Here is a 20,393-nt window from a genome sequence, read left to right as displayed (position 1 = left end):
GAGAGCAGCCGAGTCTGTGACATTTGTGGATGGCTCCTGTCTCCCAGGACCATGAGGTCCTGGTGGTTCCCAGAGCGCACCCTGCAGAGGACACTCTGTAACCAGTGGTGCAAAAGCCTGCAGCGGTGATGACTGGGTTTTCACAATCCTCCAAAACCACCTCCTAGGTGGGGCTAGACTCTGAATCAGGTCTTCTCTGGCACCTGGGGGCAAGCCAGGTGGTAATTTGCACCGCTATGGTGACCAACCATCCTGGCTTATCCAGGACTGTGTCAATTTTAGCACTGAACATCCCACATCCTGGGGCACCCCTTGGTCTCGAGCAAATGGGGAAAGCTGGTCACCCTGACGTCTGATTTTTGTCTTGTCAGCTGACAGAATTACATAGTTAAGGGAACTTAACATGCCAATGGCCCTGGAGGAGGAAATGGCAACCCACTCCAGTATTCTTGCCTGGAGACTCTCATGGACAGAGGAGCCTGATGGGCTACAGTCCATAGGGTCGCAAAGAGTGGGATACGACTGAGCGACTTCACTTTCACGCACTGGAGAAGGAAATGGCAACCCACTCCAGTGTTCTTGCCTGGAGAATCCCAGGGAAAGAGGAGCCTGTTGGGCTGCCGTCGATGGGGTCGCATAGAGTTGGACACGACTGAAGCGACTTAGCAGCAGCAGCAGCAACAACATGCCAATGGAGTCCTGTATTCCAGTGCACCAGCTCAAGGCCTTACAATGACATGTACGGGTCATCTTAGGAGTCTTGTCCCTCCCCTGGGAGGGGGAGCTGATGCACGCTGATGCCACCTCCTCTCACAGCCTGTGGAGCTTAGGCCTCTGTGCCCAGAGTGAGAATGAAGAGCCAGGCACAGGACAGAGATCTCTGAACCCAGGAACCAGGTCTTCACTGGATAGTGAATAACTTTCAGTTCCATCCTAGGACCCACACTGTTGGAACCACTTACCTGGAAGATCTTGGTAATCTCACCCTTTCTTTTTACCAGCATTTGCTAAACCCGGCTGGGTGGTGACCTTTCCCGTAGGAAGCCAAAAGGTCACACATTTCTGGCTTCAGCCTCACTCCTGAAACTGTAAACAATGATTCCTCTGTAGGGAACAAAAGAGAAAAGCACCAACATATTATTTCCTGGGAATCTTTCATGGTGTGTTTTTTTATGTCTGTTGTAATATTTGTCACCCAAAGAGATGTCAAAATGTGAGCCGGATTTATCCACCAATAACTTATACTGACTCACGGATAACTCACTTACTGAATAGCTGTTAAGTGCCTTCTGCTCGATTCAATTCACTTCAATGCACAGTTACCAAATGAACACTTGGGTAAGGCACTAGGCTTGGTGTTGAAGGTGGTAAAACTAGGAGTGGAACTGGGAGGCGCACACACACTAACAACAAGGGCCAAAATCAAGGCGAGGAGTCCCAGCGACAACAGGCAGTGAGCCTGGTGCTAGGTCAGATACATTTTGGAAAGTTTCAAATTTCTGTTACATTAGATTCCTTTGGCAATCTATTTAAATAGACTCTAAACTGCAACTTTTGTAAATTAAAAAATGGGGAGGGGGCAGAATATATGTATATTATACATTTGGTTAGCTCAGAATGCTGGCAGTTTGCATTTTTATAAATGAGTTAAATGGGTAATATTTGTTTGTTTGTTAAATGGATATTATTCCTGGGTGCTTATTATGCTAAAGATATGGGCCAAGTTCCCTAAAAGTTAACATTTTAAGGGGCTCACCTGCAAAATGGGGATAATAAAACTTCTGGGCAGATTGCTGTAAGTTTAAAGAAGATAATACATGCCAAACATCTTGGGTTGTTCTGATACTATATATGTGTGTGTGTGTGTGTGTGTATGCTAAGTCACTTCAGTCATGTCCAACTCTTTGTGACCCTAAGTAATGCAGCCCACCAGGGTCCTCCATCCACGGGATTCTCCAAACATGAATACTGGAGTGGGTTGCCATGCCCTCCTCCAGGGAGTCTTCCTAACCCAGGGATTGAACCGATGTCTTCTGCGTCCTTCTGCATTGGCAGGTGGGTTCTTTACCACTAGGCCCACTTGGGAAGCCCATTTATATATATAATTAATTCAATTAAATTCCCTTATTATAGTTTTTATTGGGGTTTCCAGAGTAGTGAAATAAGATACACATGCTATACCTTGCTGCTTGTGGCACCTTAGCTCCCTGATCAGGGATGAAACCTGGGCTTCCTGCAGTGGAAGCATGGAGTCTTAATCACTGGACCACCAAGTAAGTCCCACACCATGTATTCTTAATAACTAGTAGCCACTGTTATTAACTAGTTAACTAGCCACTGTTATTAGCTAGTAGCATCAGCACAGATACCATCTGAGAAAAATATCCAGGGGCAACAGCCACAATGTCACAAAAGCACGTGGATAAAACCTGCTCAGGACATCTTTCTACCTGGGCATCACTTTTTCAAGGCTCACAAGCTGCACAAACAGGTTGCTCTAAATACTGCACAATTTCACAAAAAGAGAAGCTCCAGCTTTGGTGCACCACAAGCATAAAACGCATCAATATTGTTTGCTGGAAGCTCCTCACACCAAAAGGGGAGAAATAAACTTGCAATGCCTGCTCTGCCTTGGCTGCCTGGGGTAAACCCTGACTCCTTGGGTTTGGAATTACATATTTGCCAGACTGGAAAGGGGAGGCATCAAGTCTTGTTGATATACATAATGTATTTTCCCAGGCACATTATAATGTGCAATTTTGTATTCTACTTTCTTTTTAGCTCCTGTTGTAGCATAAACAGTTCAAATAAGCAGTGCATATTAAACTTTACAGATAACTCTCAAATTGGCTCAAGTCCAGACCATTTTGGGAGCTTCCCTCAGGGAGATACATCCTCTTGCCTTGGGGACAGTGACATGAAAAATGTCCCTCAAAAGCAACAGTTCCTCAGCGGCAATGAGGGAGATGGGGGAGAGAGAGCAGAAAAAGAGGGAGGGGAGGGAGAGAGAGGGAGATAGAGGAAGAGAGAGACAGACAGGGAGGGAGGGAGAGGCAGAGAGAGAGAGAGAGGGAGGGAGAGAGAGAAAGAGAAAGACAGAGAGGGAGGGAGGAGACGGGAAGGAGGATGGGGGTGGGGGGGACACATGCGGCAGAACAGTGCTGGGAAAGCAACCAGTTAATCAAAGGGATTCCAATTTGGCCATGGACTGCCCGACTCTCCTTCCCAACTCATAGAAAAAGAAAAAGAAAACAAGAGGGAAGAAAAAAAGAAGGAAAAAAGCAGCCGAGTGGTTCTCCTGTAGCAATCGCACAAATGCAAAACCTTCCATTCGCTGACTGCTCATTAGCTTACTGAATCTGACAGCATAATTATCGAAGCTGCTTTGCACTTAGAATAAATAAATACAAAAGTGAGTGTTTAAAAATTTTTTGAGAAGGGAAATTTAGTCATCTAGACAGTAGGACAAGTTTATTTAAAACTTTTAGATTCTTATGTATTTAGATCATTTCGGAATGAGATAATGCCATAGCTGTCTTTCAGTCTAATTGAGTTCTAAGCTTTTGGCTGTTGCCTGTCACCACTTTCAAACTTTGCTTTAACTTTCCTTCCTTTAGAAATCTGATCCTGGTGTCTCCATTTACTCTTCCTGGGCTGATAACCTGGTGGAGTCTCAGTGCACTGGAGTGCAGAGAGTGACTTAATGGGATTGAGGGGCTAAATAACCTTTCACAGGAAACAAGATAATCAAATCTCTTCTACTAGCCTGTAATGGCTGAAAGAGAAAGCACAAGTAGAAAAGAAAGCTTGGAAATTAAACCATCATTTCTAAATGTCTTGTAATTTCCCTTGTCACGTGGTTTTTGCGCTGCTCTTACACATCATCAATCCATCAGCTGGAGTTGCTTAGTGCATTTAATTATTCAGAGTGCACACAGCCTCCGTGACTGCGCGGTAATTTTAGCTCATGTGTATGTATATAGGCTTCATATCTTCAAAGCCCAAAGGATCACACAGTACTTTAAATTGAAGTTGCTAACTAACACGGAGTGCACTTAAAACTCTGACTAGGGGCACAGCACATATGCATTTCCGATTAAAGCAGATGATCTTTCCTTTTAAAATTAATTAGTGCCTATTTATCTTTTCCTCTCCCTCCCTCCTCTCATTCTCCCAGGACCACATTTACATTGAACTCTTGAATTCAGTGAGTTAAAAGCTGTATAAAATAAACATTCTGTTAATATGGGGTACAGGAAACTAATGTTAACCCATTGTGCAGACTGAGAAACTGAGATTTATGAAGGCCAATAATACATGTGATGCTGGAGGAGAAAAGAAGAAAACTTAGGTTCTTTAACTCTCAATTCAGAGCTTGAACTCCCTGTACATTTGTCTTACCTCATTCCTTTAAACACTAAAGGCAATATAACATCCACATGAAAGAAAACTGAAAAAAGGAAAAAATTACCCACCATTCCCTTTAACTAGAAGAGCATTTTTATTTTTGTACTCTACATTCCAGTTTTGTTGATATGCATAATACATTTTCACTGGTGCGTTATAATATGCAATTTTGTATCCCACTTTCTTTTAGCATAAACATTTCCATACTACTCCACACTCCTGCGAATTACCGTTTTAAATGGTTACATAGTACTGTATGCTGAGTCAATATAATAATATCTATCCAACCAGTTCTTCTGTTGAATATTTAGTTTCTTTATTTAAAAAAAATTATAGACAACACTGCAATGAACACTTTTATGCATCTAGGTTTTTTTTCCCCCCCCCTGTTCAATTGTTTCTTTGGATGATTTCCAGGAACCTAAGTATAAGGTTGAATGTTATTTTTATGGCTCCTGGTAGGTATGGCAAAATGCTTTGCAAAGGTTGCCCCAACTAAAACCACCGTGTGCAGAGAATCATCTTACTACAACCTCCCCAGCACGGGGAGTCATTAAGTTGAAGTGAAAAATAACTACTTTAAGAGTTATTTGTATTTATTTAATCACTAGTTCGACTGCCTATTTATCCCATGTGTTAGGGTGCTCTTTTCATTTCCTTTGTGTAATTTGCTATTTTATATGTTTGCCCAGTTTTCCGTTGCATTTGATTCCTGATATTTTTCTGACAAAACTGAATAAGTAATGCTGCTGCTAAGTTGCTTCAGTTGTGTCCGACTCTGTGCGACCCCAGAGACGGAGGCCCACCAGGCTCCCCCGTCCCTGGGATTCTCCAGGCAAGAACACTGGAGTGGGTTGCCATTTCCTTCTCCAATACATGAAAGTGAAAAGTGAAAGTGAAGTCGCTCAGTCATGTCTGACTCTTAGCGACCCCAGGGACTGCAGCCTACCAGGCTCCTCCGTCCATAGGATTTTCCAGGCAAGAGTACTGGAGTAGGGTGCCATTGCCTTTTCCGAATAAGTAATAGTAAGGAAAAAATAATAACCACCACTGATTAAGAAATCTTAAAACCCAAGGGTGACTGTGTTACTCCACACCCCCACCGCCCTGCAATAAAAACCCAACAAAACAAAACCCTAACAAACACAAGATGACATTAAAGATTAAGGAAGAGATCAAGGGTTTGAGTCTTTATTAAAGATAAGATTGAGTCCTCTTAGTTGTGAGATATTAAATATGTTACCTGGGGGCATGTGACATCTTCCCTAGGATGAGGAGTGGAAGAGAGTGGCTTGGGAGTCTGACCTACAGTCAAATCTTGCCTCTCCCACTTACTAGCTGTATAACTTTGAGTAATTGGCCCCAATTTTTTAATATGTAATATTAGGAAAACAGCTCCATCCTTGCCAGTTACTATCTATACTGAATGAAAATTTATGTAAAACACATAGATGTCCAAGAAATAGCAGACACTATTCTTCTTCTATGGGTATTAAGGACTCATCCATATAATGAAGATATGGAACAGTGAGTCCCAAGATCCTTTTCTTGTCAAAAGGTCTCTAACTCCTTCCTGAAGCATTTATCTTTATTTGGAGATTCAGTTCATGATGCTAACAAATTTAACCAACTTAAGAGCTTGGTAGAGCTGAGGAACTTGGTTAAGTCAGACTTCTCCTACCAAGGCAACTCTACACAACACATAAGCCAAATCACAACCCAACAACTTGTATTCTAGTGTATTAAAATGGGCTGGGGATAACACTGAGCATGGAAGGTCAAGAAGTGTGTTATAGAGGATACTTTCTAACTTGCTTCTTAAGTACTGGTTAGTGGAGGATTTAAAAAGTAGACAGAGTCAGTTCAGTTCAGTTGCTCAGTCATGTCTGACTCTTTGCGACCCCATGAATCGCAGCACGCCAGGCCTCCCTGTCTGTCACCAACTCCTGGAGTTCACTCAAACTCATGTCCATCGAGTCGGTGATGCCATCCAGCCACCTCATCCTCTGTTGTCCCCTTCTCCTCCTGCCCCCAATCCCTCCCAGCATCAGAGTCTTTTCCAAAGGGTGTAGACAGAGTGGTCTGAGTTAAATTACAAACTCCTAGAAACAGAATAGGATTGAGAGACTTGGCTTGGAATCTCCCTTCCCCACCAAACCCAGCCTCTAAACCCTGACCTGTGGAATGACAAAATATTCTGGTTAAACTTTGACTAGACTAGACAACAAAAGCAATAAACAGAGTAAGATTTGATATCATTAGCACACAAACAGTTAAACTAAGCTTTTCTAGTACATGTTAAAGAATGTTTAAATTGAATGTCATTGCAAGAAGGCATACAGTGACAAAGAGTAAAACTTAGGATGGAATATGAGTCAGGATTGCACTATTTTAACAAAGAAGACACCTGTGGATGACATTAGATGGCATTCAGAGGAGGATGACTTTCCTCTCCCTGGATATCCTTCCTCCCCATCATCTTTCAGGGCTTCCCTGATCCTCAGTTGGTAAAGAATCTGCCTGCAATACAGGAGATCCCAGTTTGATTTCCTGGGTTGGGAAGATCCCCTGGAGCAAGGATAGGCTACCCACTCCAGTATTCTGGCCTAGAGAATTCCATGGACTGTATAGTCCACAAGGTCACAAAGAGTTGGACACAACTGAGCGACTTTCACTTTATCATCTTTCAAGACCTCACCAACCCATCCTGGGCCCCTACAGCTGGAGTTTAATCTCGCCTCCTTTGAACTCCCAGAGCACTTCACACTTGGTCTATGGCTGTTTATCTTCTTGTCTCATTTCCTTAAGGACTGTAAGCTCTTTGAGGACAGAGTCTAAGACTAATTCATTTTTGTGTCCTTCAATCTCCTATCTAATCTTCAAGTGCTTAGTCGCTCAGTCTTGTATGACTCTTTGCAACTGCATGGACTGTAACCTGCCAGGCTCCTCTGTCCATGGGATTTTTCAGACAAGAATACTAGAGTGGGTTGCCATTTCCTTCTCCAGGGGATCTTCTCAACTCAAGGATTGAACCCGAGTCTCTTACATGTCTTGTATTAGCAGGTGGATTCTTTACCACCGAGCCACCAGAGAAGCCCCTCATATCTAATAGACCCTCAGCAAATCTTCCATGAATGAACTGGAAAATAATTCTCCCACTCTGTTAGAAATCTGAGCCTATGGTGGGTTCATAGTCTCGAGATAAGCAGAATAGTTGGAATAGGGTCAGAATAGAATAATGAAACAAAATAATTAAAAGGTAAAAGAAACAGAATCTATATTGGGGGTTTGTGTATGTGGAGAGAGAGGTCAAGGGAACCCAGCTTTGTAATATGATATTGAGGAACCTTCAAACATATTAAGGAGATATTATTAAAAGAAGGCTGGAAGTTCTTTTATTGGAGCAAAACAAAAAATTTCTCAGATTTTAAGGGGGCAAAATGAATAAGGCTTGCTGATGAATTGCCAGAGTATAGATAGTAGAGTGATGTGATGAAGTGTTAGTTTCTCAGTCAAGTCCGACTCTTTGAGACCCCATGGACTGTAGTCTGCCGGGCTCCTCTGTCCATGGAATTCTCGAGGCAAGAATACTGGAGTGGGTTGCCATTTCCTTCTCCAGGGTAGAGGTCAATGCCATGCCTACAGGTACCAAAGTATGTGATGACAAAAAGGACTCTGGTAAATTGTTTTTGCAAAATTACTTGTGAAACAATTGCAAGCTTTTAAGTTTTAATTTTTTTTAAGATGCTGAAACCTGTTTTAAAGGAGAAGGGGGATTTAGTCCAGGAAGGAATGGGAGAGGCTCAAGCCTGGGATTTGGAAAGCAAAATGGGACCAACCCACAGAAAGAGACAGCCTTTGATGTTCTGACGATCAAGGACCATGGCTTAAGCACCAGACTCTTAAATCACGTGGCATTTACTGCCCGAGATAAAAAAAAAAAAAAAAAAACACAACTTTTCTGGATCAGTGTCTGTGGTTCCAAATGGCTCCGTTCCAAAATTAGTTTTAACTTTCCAAGGGTAACATTTGGAAGCCTGGCAAGAACTGAGTGGAGCCAGTTTCTAGAAGGGGCAGCTTAATGATTTTCTACTCCCCTCACTTTCAAATCATTAAGCAGCGTTCTTTTCCCAGAGCCCAAGTTCATGCTGAGGGCAAAGGGAATTAAACGAAGAAGCTGAACCTGCAGCTAAGATTAGAGAGTTGCCAAGGGCCTAATTTTAGGTCCTAGCTGCCCCAGCTGACGTCCTGCACTGCGGGCTCAGCTGTGAGGACCACAAGTGTGGCCATAAGCCGATGGCTGTGTGGGTACAGCGTCTCCCCGGCCATCTGCAAAAGCAATTAGCTTGCTGTTGGGTGTGTTTTGAGAGAGACTACCAATAATTTCTCCTTCCACAAATGTTTCTTCAGGTGTTCAAGAGTCAATAAGGGAGGATGTCAGCGCTTGGCAGAAATTTCCCCATGCTTGCCATTCTAGTAATCACGCTTTTCCACTTAAGATTGCTCTCCGAAGGGGAACTAAGCCTAGAATTCCTGGATTTTGTGGCAAGTGACTCCTTCCCCATTGATTTCTTCTGGCCATAAGCTTACTGCCACAGCCTCGGGACAGTGGTATCTGGGACCTCTCAGCTTCATGGAAACACACATGGATGGATAGGAACAGCCCTGGCGTTTGGGGGGCGGATTCGTGTGCCACGCTTTTGCTGGGATGTAGGCTGTCCTTCCACTCTTCTCACAGTTCCCAGACTCAGGCTTCATGCTTAAATCGTCAGAGGGCAGACAATAAGAGCTGGCATCTCCCAGATCAAAGGGGAAACAGAATATATTTTAAAGTGACAACTTTGTTATCCTGCAACCGGAATAAAGCCAGAATAATAAAATGATACAAATATAACCCACTAAGTGATTCCATACTGCCACCAGAGAGCAAAATTTCTTGCATAATTATGGCAGGGACACTCTCTTTACAAAGCACTCACAAGAGCATATCTGACTTTTGCACAGTCCTTACGCCTGGAGGAGCCCACCCCTGGGATGGAGACTCTGGGTCCCTGAGGGTTGGGAACTGAGAGGACCCTTTGGTGCACCCTATCTGCAAAGGAGGCTCTTAATAAAGGCTCATTGCCATGAACAATGAAAACATAGACTGGCACTGCCAGGCCAAGAGAGGGCACCCTTAGAAGACATGGTGACATCATGTCACACGTGGTGGTGGCCACTGTTCTCAAGGTGCCCAAACTGGCTTCAGTGCTGCTTTCTCTTCCTCTGTTTTTCTTTCCAGTTTCCCTGGTAGTTAGTTGTGCTTTCCCCACCTTCTTGTCCACGTCCTATCTGTCAATCTGTATCTAAACCTGTTTCTGCACACTGCACCCCCACAAGCACGCGCACACACACACACGCACACACACACACGCACACACACACACACACACACACACACACAATCTGCCCCCCTTCCCCTGTCTCTTGGCGCTGGCCCTTTCATCTTCTCCCTTGGGGATTCGAGATGTCGCTGCAGGAAGTGCTTGTCGGCCGAGGCAGCAGCAGCAGAGCCCTGTGGCTTTGACAAACCTCATTTAATTGGGAGGAAGCCAGGAGAATTTGAAAGAACTGAAACATCCACGAAACTCCTTTTATCAGGCATAATTTAAACTCTGCATGGAAAAACCCCTATATGTATAAAGAAAAGTCAACTTCCCTCCTGCTGTGAGCACTCCTCATCTCCCCCCTTAGCGCAGGCAGGCTCCTGCAAGATTCCATCTTTTCATTTTTCTAAAAGTGTCAAAGTAGATTTGGGCTCTGTGGCTGGGTGAACAGAGAAGGAATACAGATGGGTCCCTCTCCTGTGCCCGTGTGTGTATGCACACACAGGCACACACACGTACAATGGAGCCCCTCTGTTGGTGGCTTTGCTTCAGATGACCAGGAAGAATCAAAACCCGAGTTTCTAACAAACACATCCCGTTTGCACAGTGATTGTTTCCTGCTAATTACTCTAAAGGAAAAGCTGGTACCCAGAAAACTCTGAAGGTCCTCAGTAGTTCTCAGGACCTAGAATAATAAATCCTGGAGGAGGATTTATTTATATTTATTTATTTATATATATCTCTCATGGGAGATACGTTGTTAAGTGGAGAGAAGGGGTGTGAATGTGTGTGTGCACACCCCCAGTGCGTATATTTGCATGAAGTGGGAGTTAGAAAAGTCCCAATCTCAAGAGGAGAAAGCTAAGAAGGGGGGATCTTGGGGCTCAGACTGGGAAGAGGGTATTGAGATGGGAGTGGGGGATGGGGATAAAGCTTGGGAGGAGGTACCAAGAAGGGAGTAAGAATTGTTAAGTCGCCTGGAATGTCTCTTAGTCTACCCATATGCCAAGCCGTGTCCCTCCCCTCCTTTCAAATTCCTCTCCGGAGTCACCTCCAGTCTCATCCGTCTTACTGGAGTTATTCTACAGCGGTTCCTCCGAGAACTGCCTTCAGTGCACACATATTCTCTGAACATCTGTAGCTGATTATGCACAGACTTTAGCTGTTTAGATATGATTTGTGCTAATATGTGTACCAGGGTGTCCTGTTTCCTCTTCCTCACCCTCTTTTCCTCCCACTTCATAGGCTCCTTGAGGTCAAGGACAAGCCTCCTTTTTCCCTCAAATGTTCTAGCACTTAATATGTTCTCGACACTTAACGGCAACTTAATAAATACTGATGACCGACTCTTCTTACAGGGTTAAGTATGACATTAACCCCGATTGTATGATTATGGTTATTTTTGGAGATTCTAAATGACTCACTTTAATAATAAAATACCTTGAGAAACCCCAAATTAAAAGCTTTGGATGGATGCAAAATCACATCCCAGGTACTGTGGAGCTGTGCCTGCAAATCCTGGAGACATCAGTCAGACCCTGCGTCTGAGCCTCTTGGACAGTAGTTCCTGACCACACCCCATTCCAGTTCCCTCCTCTCAGTCAGAAAGCTAACCTTCCTTAGCTTTCTTTTCTCTGGCTCAGGACTTGTAAAAACTGTTTTCACTTGAATGGTGGGTGTTTTGAAAGCAACCCCACCTAAGGAGGGTCCCAGGCAAACAGCCAGGGCCATGGTTGGAGTACCTACAACCTCCGCACAGCCCTTCCTTGCCACATTCTGAGAAACATGAGGAGTGCTCCAGCCACATGACCCCTCAGCAGTTTTCAGATTTGGAGGATGACTTCATGCCCAGGCAGCAAGGCTGATTTCAGAATAACTTGTGCTTTCCGTGTGCATCCAGCCTGGGAGGATGCTCCCCTCTCCCCATGCCCCACCCGCACTTCCTTGGGCAGCATCAGATTACCAATCACGACAGGCCCAGCTCTCCTCTCCTGATGTATCCATGTCACCTATCATCTTACTCAACGGAAAGAGCTAAGGGGGTTGTTAGAAACTTTGGTTTGGCTTTTCCTGGCAGATGCTAGCGAAAGCAAACTCAAAGGCAACTTACATCTCTTCTACTTTCTAGGTGTGTGTATAGGGGAAATGTTTGGATGGTTACAAGGAGGCCTATGTCACCTCAACCCTCAACTTATGAGTTTTAGAAAGCCACAAACAAAACTTGGGCAAGATTTTGTCCTGTCTTGCTTTTCCCAGCTCTAAGCATGTTTCTGGTTGCAAATTCTGTGATTCTCCAGTGCTTCAAGAAAACAGACACCAAGACTTATGTGTGTCCATGTATACCCCACCCCCCGCCACCACACACATACACACACACACTCCTTTACTCACCATCTGGAAGCTGGTGCAGCTGAGCCGGCAGGACACTGAAATAATTGTGAACCAGCGCTTCCTGGGCTGAGACACGGTCTCTCGGAAAGCCCTTCAGCATTTGGGAGGCCAGATCTTCCGCTTCGGGAGCCCTGCCCAGCCTGGAAAAATGAGAGAGACACAGAATTTCTCCAGAGGCCTCGTTTCTGAAAAGTCAAGGGGGAAAGAAGAAAAGTAAAGAAAAGAAGGTGGCTAGAAAAATTTCAGATAGATAGAGTTTTCCTGGGACTAGTAAAGTTGATGGCAATGGAAAAATAGCCCCCACGCTGAAACTTTACCTGTCCTGTGACTAAGATGAAGGGAAAACTTCAGCATTCCATCATTCAGCTCCCAGCCCACCCCCTCCACCATGGCTCTGGGTACCCTGTGTACATAAAAGACCTGAAAATTGTAATTATAGAAACAGAAATATATAATTAAGGATTCTTTCTTTGAGGGATACAGCAGCCCCTTGCAAGCAGAAAAGCCCAGTTGGAAATAGGCTCCAACGGTGGTGAGCACAGAATTCTGGAATGGGAGGAAGGAGAGAAGAGATCCTGGAAGGTGAAACTTGAGTGGGAAAAAAGGCTTGTTTACAGCATTTTTGAAGCTCAGCTCCCAGGGCTTTCTCTAAGAAGCTCTATTGGTTTCCCCTGAGATAGAGCACAAGCAAGAAAGATAATTAAATACCCAAATTACAGTAAGGACAAATCCTCAAGTTGACCTTATGCTGAATTATAAATTTGGAGTAGAGCAAATCCATTAGTTGAGCAACTACTATGTAGGTGGTTGGATCTGGGGGATACAGGAATGCTCTCTTCTGGCAGCTTAATCCAGTAGAGGAATCAGACACTAATTAAATGGTCATACAGATGCATAAACACAACTGTGAAGAAGGTCCAGATACTTGACTTAGGAGGGGGTCAGGGAAGACTCTCCTGAGGAAGCAGCATTTGGGCTGAGAACTGAGGATCTGGGGCGGGGGAGGGGCAGGTGTTGCAGACCCCCAGGGTGAGACGGAGACAAGGATTTTAAAGAAAGAAAGAAAGGCCAGCTGGTGGGCCTGGGATAAAGAGAAGACGGGCTTGCTATGAAGCCATGGAGAGTGGCAGGGTCTGACCCTGAAAGCCCAGTGGGTCTTCATGCTTCCTATTTACTTACAAAGTCTGAAAGTCTTTGCTAATCTAGTGCCAATCATTCAAGTACACCCGTCTCTAGAGGCCACAGACAGGTTTACAAGTGGAAAGCCCAAGACAGAAAACTGCTGATTCTGAGAGGCAGTTAGCTGCAGAACTAATGCCTGACTTTCAGAACTAAGTTGCATTGCCATGCAACTCCCCAAATAAACACAAACAGATGGGCTTTCTTAATGCTGAATGTACACACCAACCTGAAGCCATCCACAGATACCCTTTCCTCCCCAGGTACCAGGATGCAGCGATGCTGGAAGCCCTGACCCTGACTCGGAATTTGCCTAATTTTTGCATAAGATTTGCATAAAAACTCAGGTATTTGATTCCCATGACATAAAACTGTTTCTGCAACCAGAGAACTTTACTCTCAAACTCAAGAGTAATTGCTTCACAGACTTAAGGCAGAGAAGAAATTTTCAAACCCCCAGTCCTTGCAAATTTCCAGGCCAGTTAGGAGAGAAGGGAACCAGAGGTGGAGGCTGCTTTAAGAGATTGTAACCCAAAGTGCTGGCGGATATTTTCTCCATCACGGGTGCCCTGCCCAGGCACAGGTTTTCAGGTCAATGAAATAGGAGTCTGGAGTGGGTAAGCGGGTACAAATCAGTAGGACTCAGTATCAGTCTCAAAGGAGAATCAGGGGAAATCGTCTAAAAAAATTTTTAGCCAGTCCATTTTCACTATAGGATGGTGGAGTTGGATATGTGCTCAAACCAGGGCATCCGTCCTAACGTTAGTCCCCTTTCCACGACAAAACCCTTCTCAAAGCCAAGAGTTTTCTCATGTGATAATCTAGGCCAGTGCTGTCTAACAAAACTTCCGGTGATGATGAACTAAGTAGCTTCAGTCATGTCCAACTCTTTGCGACTCCATGGACTGTAGCCTGCCAGGCTCCTCTGTCCATGGGATTCTCTAGGCAAGAATACTGGAGTGGGTTGCCATGTCCTTCTCCAGGGGATCTTCCTGACTCAGAGATCGAACCCACGTCTCTTGTGTCTCCTGCATTGGCAGTCAAGTTCTTCTACTGCCAGTTCCACCTGCTCCATGATGATGGAAATAGTCTATTTTTGCCCCATCTCATATGGTAACCACTATTCACATGTGCCTAGTGAGCCCTTCAAATGTGGCTAGTGCAACTGAGCAACTCATTTTGTTTTTTTGAATTGAAGTACAACTGATTTACAATATTGCACTTGTTTCAGGTATATAGCATTGTGATTCAGTTTGGGGGGTTTTCTTTTGAAGATTTTACTTCATTCTAGTTTATTATAAGATATTGGATATAATTTCTCATGCTATACAATCAATCTGTAGAGTAACTCAATTTTTTATCTAATTTTAAATAATTTAAATTGAAATAGTCACATGTGGGTAGTGGTTATGGTATGAGATAGCGCATCTCTAGACATTACTCCTAACTTTGAGAATCTGAGCAAAGACAGTCTGAGCTAAGGCAGCTGGGCTAAGGCAGAGGTGTTGCATACGGTCAGAAAAGCCAGAGGGATATTGGGCCAATCCAAGTCCCACTCGACCTTGAAGGAAGGGCTGGTAGGGTAACTTCGGGGGGCTTGCAGCGATTTTCCTGCCATGTGACGGTTCCAAGAGCAGCAGCATAGAGTAGTAAGATGGTCTGCAGGTTTGGAGCTACCATTATTTTGGAAGCCAGTGGTGAAATGGAAGGAAGCCACAGGACAGCACTAAAGTCTAGATTTCTCTAGCTAGGGGTTGGGGAGCCTGACTATGCTAGCAAGAGAAAGTTTGTGCTTCTTGGATGAAATGATAAACAGCAGTTCCCTGGAACCTGTCTCCAAACAGGAGAGTTTCAGGTGATATAGTGCGTTTGAAAATAAGAGTGGAGCGCGGGGATACCCTGGGGAGAATCGTCCCTCCCAAAAAAAGATCCTTTGCTAGTCCACAGTTCTGTGTTCCGACCTATTTTACTCTTTGTGCTCTGATATTCACTCTCTATGGAGGCTTTTTTAAAGCACATGAACAGTAACTATGAAAAAAAAAATCAAACAAACTTTGGCTGGGTTAAACCCTACCACATTTTCAGGGAAGAACAGCATTCAAACGTTCAGTTGGGATGTCTTTCCCTTCTCCCCACCTGCGAGAGTGTGTTTTTCTTTGACATTTGAGCTCCTTTCCCCTGTCTCTGATGTTTTCCTCACTGCCCTTTTTGCCTCCTCACTGAAGCAAAAAGAACAGAGCCTTGGCTAATTACTCTCAGATCAAATAATACTGGTTATTGTAATTGGTCATTGTCCGAAAACACTGAGTTCTTCTTAGCCCTGAGGTTGCCTGGCACAGCTTAGTTAGCTAACTATTCCGGGAATGTCTCTATTATCTGTTTTACTTTGCAAAAGAAACTAGGGATTTGTTGAAAGCTGGTAATAAAAGTCTGCCCTGGTCTGAGCTGAGACTGCGTAGAAAGGGCCTGGGAAAGCATGACCTCCATGAATCACGTTGCCCCCCTCTTCCAATAGCCACTCAATGATGTTATTTGGTTTCTCTGTGTTGAAGAATAATAAACCCACGAGGTTTTCTTACAGGCCAACACTCCCTCGTTCTCAGGGCCTCGGGCATGGTTAAGGGGCACAAAACAATTTTAATGACCAAACTCACTGAAAGTAAAATGGTTCATAGAGAAAAACTAACAGACTCACAGGTGGCTGCCTCTTCAAGAGGCATCTTCATGGGGTTTGGACCCCCAGATCAAGGTGCTCAGGGGCTGAGTGTTCAGGGGACTGAGGCTGAGTGAAATGTCCCTTCAGCCCTGCTGAAAGGTAAGCTTTCCAAGGCGGTTCTTACCTGTTGAAGACATTCTGAAGGCTCAGAGGCTTAGGCAGCGGGAACCATTCTGAAAAACATACACGGACATGTTAAAAGACAAAAACAATCCTAGAATCCTGTTGCCAAAAATACTATTAAAATTCTAAACGCTCCTCTTGGCTTTGGGTAAGACAGAATCCAGTCATCAGATGGGCAAACTAAATGACATTAAGGGCTTGTCTCCCTCTGAAATTTTATGATTCTGTGGATGGTCACTATTCTGGGTTGAATTGTGTCCTTCTCCCAAATTCATATGCCAAAGTCCGAGCCTCAAATACCTCAGAATTGAGCTTTATTTTGACATAGGATTGTTATAGATATAATTAATTAAGATGAGGTCATTAGAGTGGGCTTTAATTCAATATGACCAGGGTCCAAATAAAAAGGGAAGCTTTGGATAAAGACATGGACATGTATGGAGGAAGACAAAGACAAGGAAGAGACAGAAGGAGACAGCCATTTACAAGCCAAGAAGAGAGGCCTGAACAAATCCTTTTGTTAGAGCCTCGAAGGAAGGAATCCTGACAACACCTCAGCTTCATATCTAGCCTCCAGAGTGTGAGACAATACATTTCCATGGCTTAAGCCACTCAGTTTGTGGCACTTCGTTATGGCATTCCTAGCAAACTAAACTAATACAGTCACGATACTCGACATCTGGTGTGTGCAGAACACGTGTGAGTGCTGGGAGAACACACAGGTAATCGTGAGAAACTTCCCCACTCTTACCAAGCTTATAATTCATTTGAGAAAACAAAAGTGCTCCCCTCCAAGAAAATTCATGTGACAAGTGAGGCGGCGAAGTCTCAAAGACTCAAAAACGGTAAAAAGGAATGGGACTAATTTTATTTGTCAGGTACAGTATACTTCACGTACAGAAGTGAATCCTGGCTTGAATAATCCAACATGGATGATAATAAGATTTTTAATTTTCATTGGAGCACTCCTTACTACATGTACATGTGGACGCGTGGTTTTCTATTTTTTTTTATATATTGACATTGTTTAATCCAAAATGAAATCTGTAAAAGGAGACGATTTTGTATTCATTCAAGAAATACTATTAAATGCTTACTCTGTGTAAAGTGATAAAAGGGGCTGCAATGACACAAGCCGGGGCTGCTTCAATCCTACTTCCGACTCCAAATTGAGAAAAGAGTATTTCAACTCTCATCCACAATTATATCTTTGCTTTATACTTTCCTTGGGTCTGAAATGTAATCATTTTGGTTTTAAAAGTTTTCTTCTTCCAACTCCAATAGGAATGGGATACACCAAGACTGTTTATTCAACAAAGAATCTAATGTAGCCAGGCAAAAAATGGTTTTGATAATACCAACCTATTGGTGTCTGTAAGTGTACAGAAAAGAACCCAGGAAGACCACTCACCTGATTGTGATAACGGTTATGGGGGCTTACCCTATTCACTTCTACGCTTATTTTCTTACATTTATTTTTAAACAAAAATCACATATTACTGTGTAACTTCAAAAGGAAGTTCAATTAAAGATGGACTTTATGGTGTTAAGAGTTGGGGAGTGAAAGGCATGATCAAAGAACATGATTTAAGCTGAGTTTTCAAGATCAGATACAATCAAATGTGAGCCACTTGGGAGACTGAGCTTGACCTCTGCACACTGCCATGTGTGAAACAGATCACTAGTGGGAAGCTGCGGTATAGCACAGGAACTCAGCTCAGTGCTCTGTGCTGACCTAGAGGGGTGGAGTGGGGGGCTGGGGCTAGGAGGGAGGTCCAAGATGGAGATCTATGCACACAAATAGCTGATTCAGTTCATTGTACAGTGGAGACTTAACACAACATTATAAAGCAAGGATACCTCCCCCACTCAAAGAAAAGTGAGCCACTCTGCTGTCATTTTACAGTCCCAGGTGGGCACTAAGGGAAGTCCTTGTCTATACTGGTTATTTACTTTCTCTCGAGTGATTGTGCCCAAATTCAAATAACCAGTAAAGATCAGAATACCTGGCATTCATTCAGAACTTTCATTTCCAAACCACTTTCTGCTGCCTATTGATAGTTTTCCCTGGCCAAACAAAATTAAAATACGTCCTCACCAGTCATATCTCAATTTGCAATCAGTGTAGTGAAATCCAGTTCAAAGCTTTCCCATGTTGTATTTATCCCTTCGACGAGCCCTAGGTGCTGGGGGTTTGGGCATTTAGTTTTTTAATACAATTGCTGGCTTTAGTATTCTTGTTGAGCATGGGTTTGAAACTGCTGCTTCAGGTTCATGGAGACCTTAAGCAAGACATTTTCACTATGGCCAGCCTGTTTCTGTACCTCAAGTTGGAAGTCATGGTCACCTCACAAGGACAAAGTGATTTGTTGAATTTATGGATATATTAAGATAATGAATGGAATGTGCTGGCCTCAGCATTAAACAAAATAAATCCTCTTGGCTTTTCCTTCTTTCTCTTCCTTTGAAAAGTGATGGGAAATGTAAACTGTATGTAGTTGGGACTCTGACTTGCGTTTTGAATCCACACTAATGCCACAAGATCAAACCAGTCAATTCTAAAGGAGATCGACCCTGAATATTTGTTGAAGGACTGAGACTAAAGCTGAAGTTCTAATAATTTGGCCACCTGAGGTGAAGAGCCGACTCATTGGGAAAGACCCTGATGCTGGGAACGACTGAGGGCAGAAGGAGAGGGGGACGACAGAGGATGAGATGGTTGGATAGATCATCGACTCAATGGACATGAATTTGAGCAAACTCCGGGAGATGGTGAAGGACAGGGAAGCCTGGCGTGCTGCAGTCCATGAGGCCACAAAGAGTTGGACACAACTTGGTGACTGAGCAACAACATGCCATTTAACCAGCTGTGTGACTTGAGGGTGTTGCTCACTGGGTCTCAATTTTCCCATCTGCAGAAAGGAGACAATTAGAGCTCCTACTGCACGGGGTTATTGTGAGAATTAGAACAGTGAGTGTAGTATAAGTATTTCCTTACCCTTTGCTGCTTTTCTTTCTGCCTCTTTCTCTCATGTAGCGTATCACATCTTTCTCTTTCCTCCCAGGTATCTCTGCCTTATTGTTCTCCTTGGAAACCCATAACTTGCTGTTTCAGTCTACTGAAATTCTAATGTGTTCCAAGCTTGAGTTCTTACAAGCCTGGCTTAATTTCTGAGTCTTTGGTGTGGGCCAGAGGTGTGTGCCTTAGCTTTGTGGTGTAGCAACATGAACACAGCCTGGGCTCACACATCTTCTTTCTGCCACTTCTGAGCTCTGGGATTTGGGGGAAATTACTCCACCTCTATAGTTAAGTGACTCAGAAGTTTCTCATCTGTAAAGTTGGAACTCTTTTCCAGTTGCCTGGAAGGATAAGACAAGATTAAGCACTTGGCCTGTAGTAGGTGCTCAATCAACGTCAGTCTTATTTCTTTTACTTTTTCTCCTTGGTTCTACCTTTCATTTTGGAGAGACACCTAGTCTCACACAGTGGTCCTCAAGCCAAGCAGCACACTAGCATCACCTGGGAGAGTTTTTAACCAAAAGCAAGCCTCAGCTTCACCCCACAGAGCCTGCGTCAATGAGCCTGGGCGAGGCCCACATTGGTCCATTATTGTGTTATGATGATATTTAATGGGGTCTTCCCAGGTGGCACTAGTGATAAGAACCCACCTGCAATGCGGAAGACATAAGAGACACAGGTTCAATTCCTGGGTTGGAAAGATTCCTTGGAGGAGGGCATGGCAACCCATTCCAGTACTCTTGCCTGGAGAATCCCATGGACAGAGGAGCCTGGTGGTCTACAGTGTATGGGGTCACAAAATGTTGGACACAACTGAAGTGACTTAGCACACACAAATGCACAATGTTTAATGACCTCCAGATGTTTATAGAGTAGCACTAAATGAAGGAGAGGACACTGGTCTAGTAAGGAGGGCAGGGTGGACCACTCACCAGCAACTCCCACACACTTCTCTGAGGCCCATTTCCTTACGTGGGCTTGTGAAAATTCAACTGATCAATGGACATAAAAATTGCCGAACATCATGTCTGATGCCTACTTCACATGTTTTTCAAGGATGTGAAAAAGGAAGCATTATGAGAGAAAAATCAGCCCCTAAAAAGTACAGGATGACTTGAAAGAGTGGCCCCAGGAGGCTATGACACAACGTTGAACTTAAAGTTCTGTGTCTTGTGTAGACTGGGCTTGACTC

General features: G+C 43.9%; 1 protein-coding gene across 2 annotated transcripts in view; it reads right to left on the bottom strand.

The window, feature by feature from the left end:
* The window catches only part of CDK15 (cyclin dependent kinase 15), a 98,370-nt gene that overhangs the window by 4,460 nt on the left and 73,517 nt on the right, over positions 1–20,393 (bottom strand). For both annotated transcript variants that reach the window (XM_044937298.1, XM_025278005.2), the window contains exons 11-13: positions 16,184–16,232; positions 12,165–12,304; positions 963–1,104 (exon numbers count right to left, since the gene is read on the bottom strand). In XM_044937298.1, coding sequence (XP_044793233.1) covers positions 995–1,104; positions 12,165–12,304; positions 16,184–16,232 — 299 coding nt within the window. In that variant the 3' untranslated portion in view covers positions 963–994. The remainder of the gene's footprint in view (positions 1–962; positions 1,105–12,164; positions 12,305–16,183; positions 16,233–20,393) is intronic.

The sequence above is a fragment of the Bubalus bubalis genome, chromosome 2 (assembly GCF_019923935.1).
Source record: "Bubalus bubalis isolate 160015118507 breed Murrah chromosome 2, NDDB_SH_1, whole genome shotgun sequence".
Lineage (NCBI taxonomy): Eukaryota > Metazoa > Chordata > Mammalia > Artiodactyla > Bovidae > Bubalus > Bubalus bubalis.
Note: the sequence above shows the minus strand (reverse complement) of the source record. Positions and strands in the feature narration are given on the sequence as shown.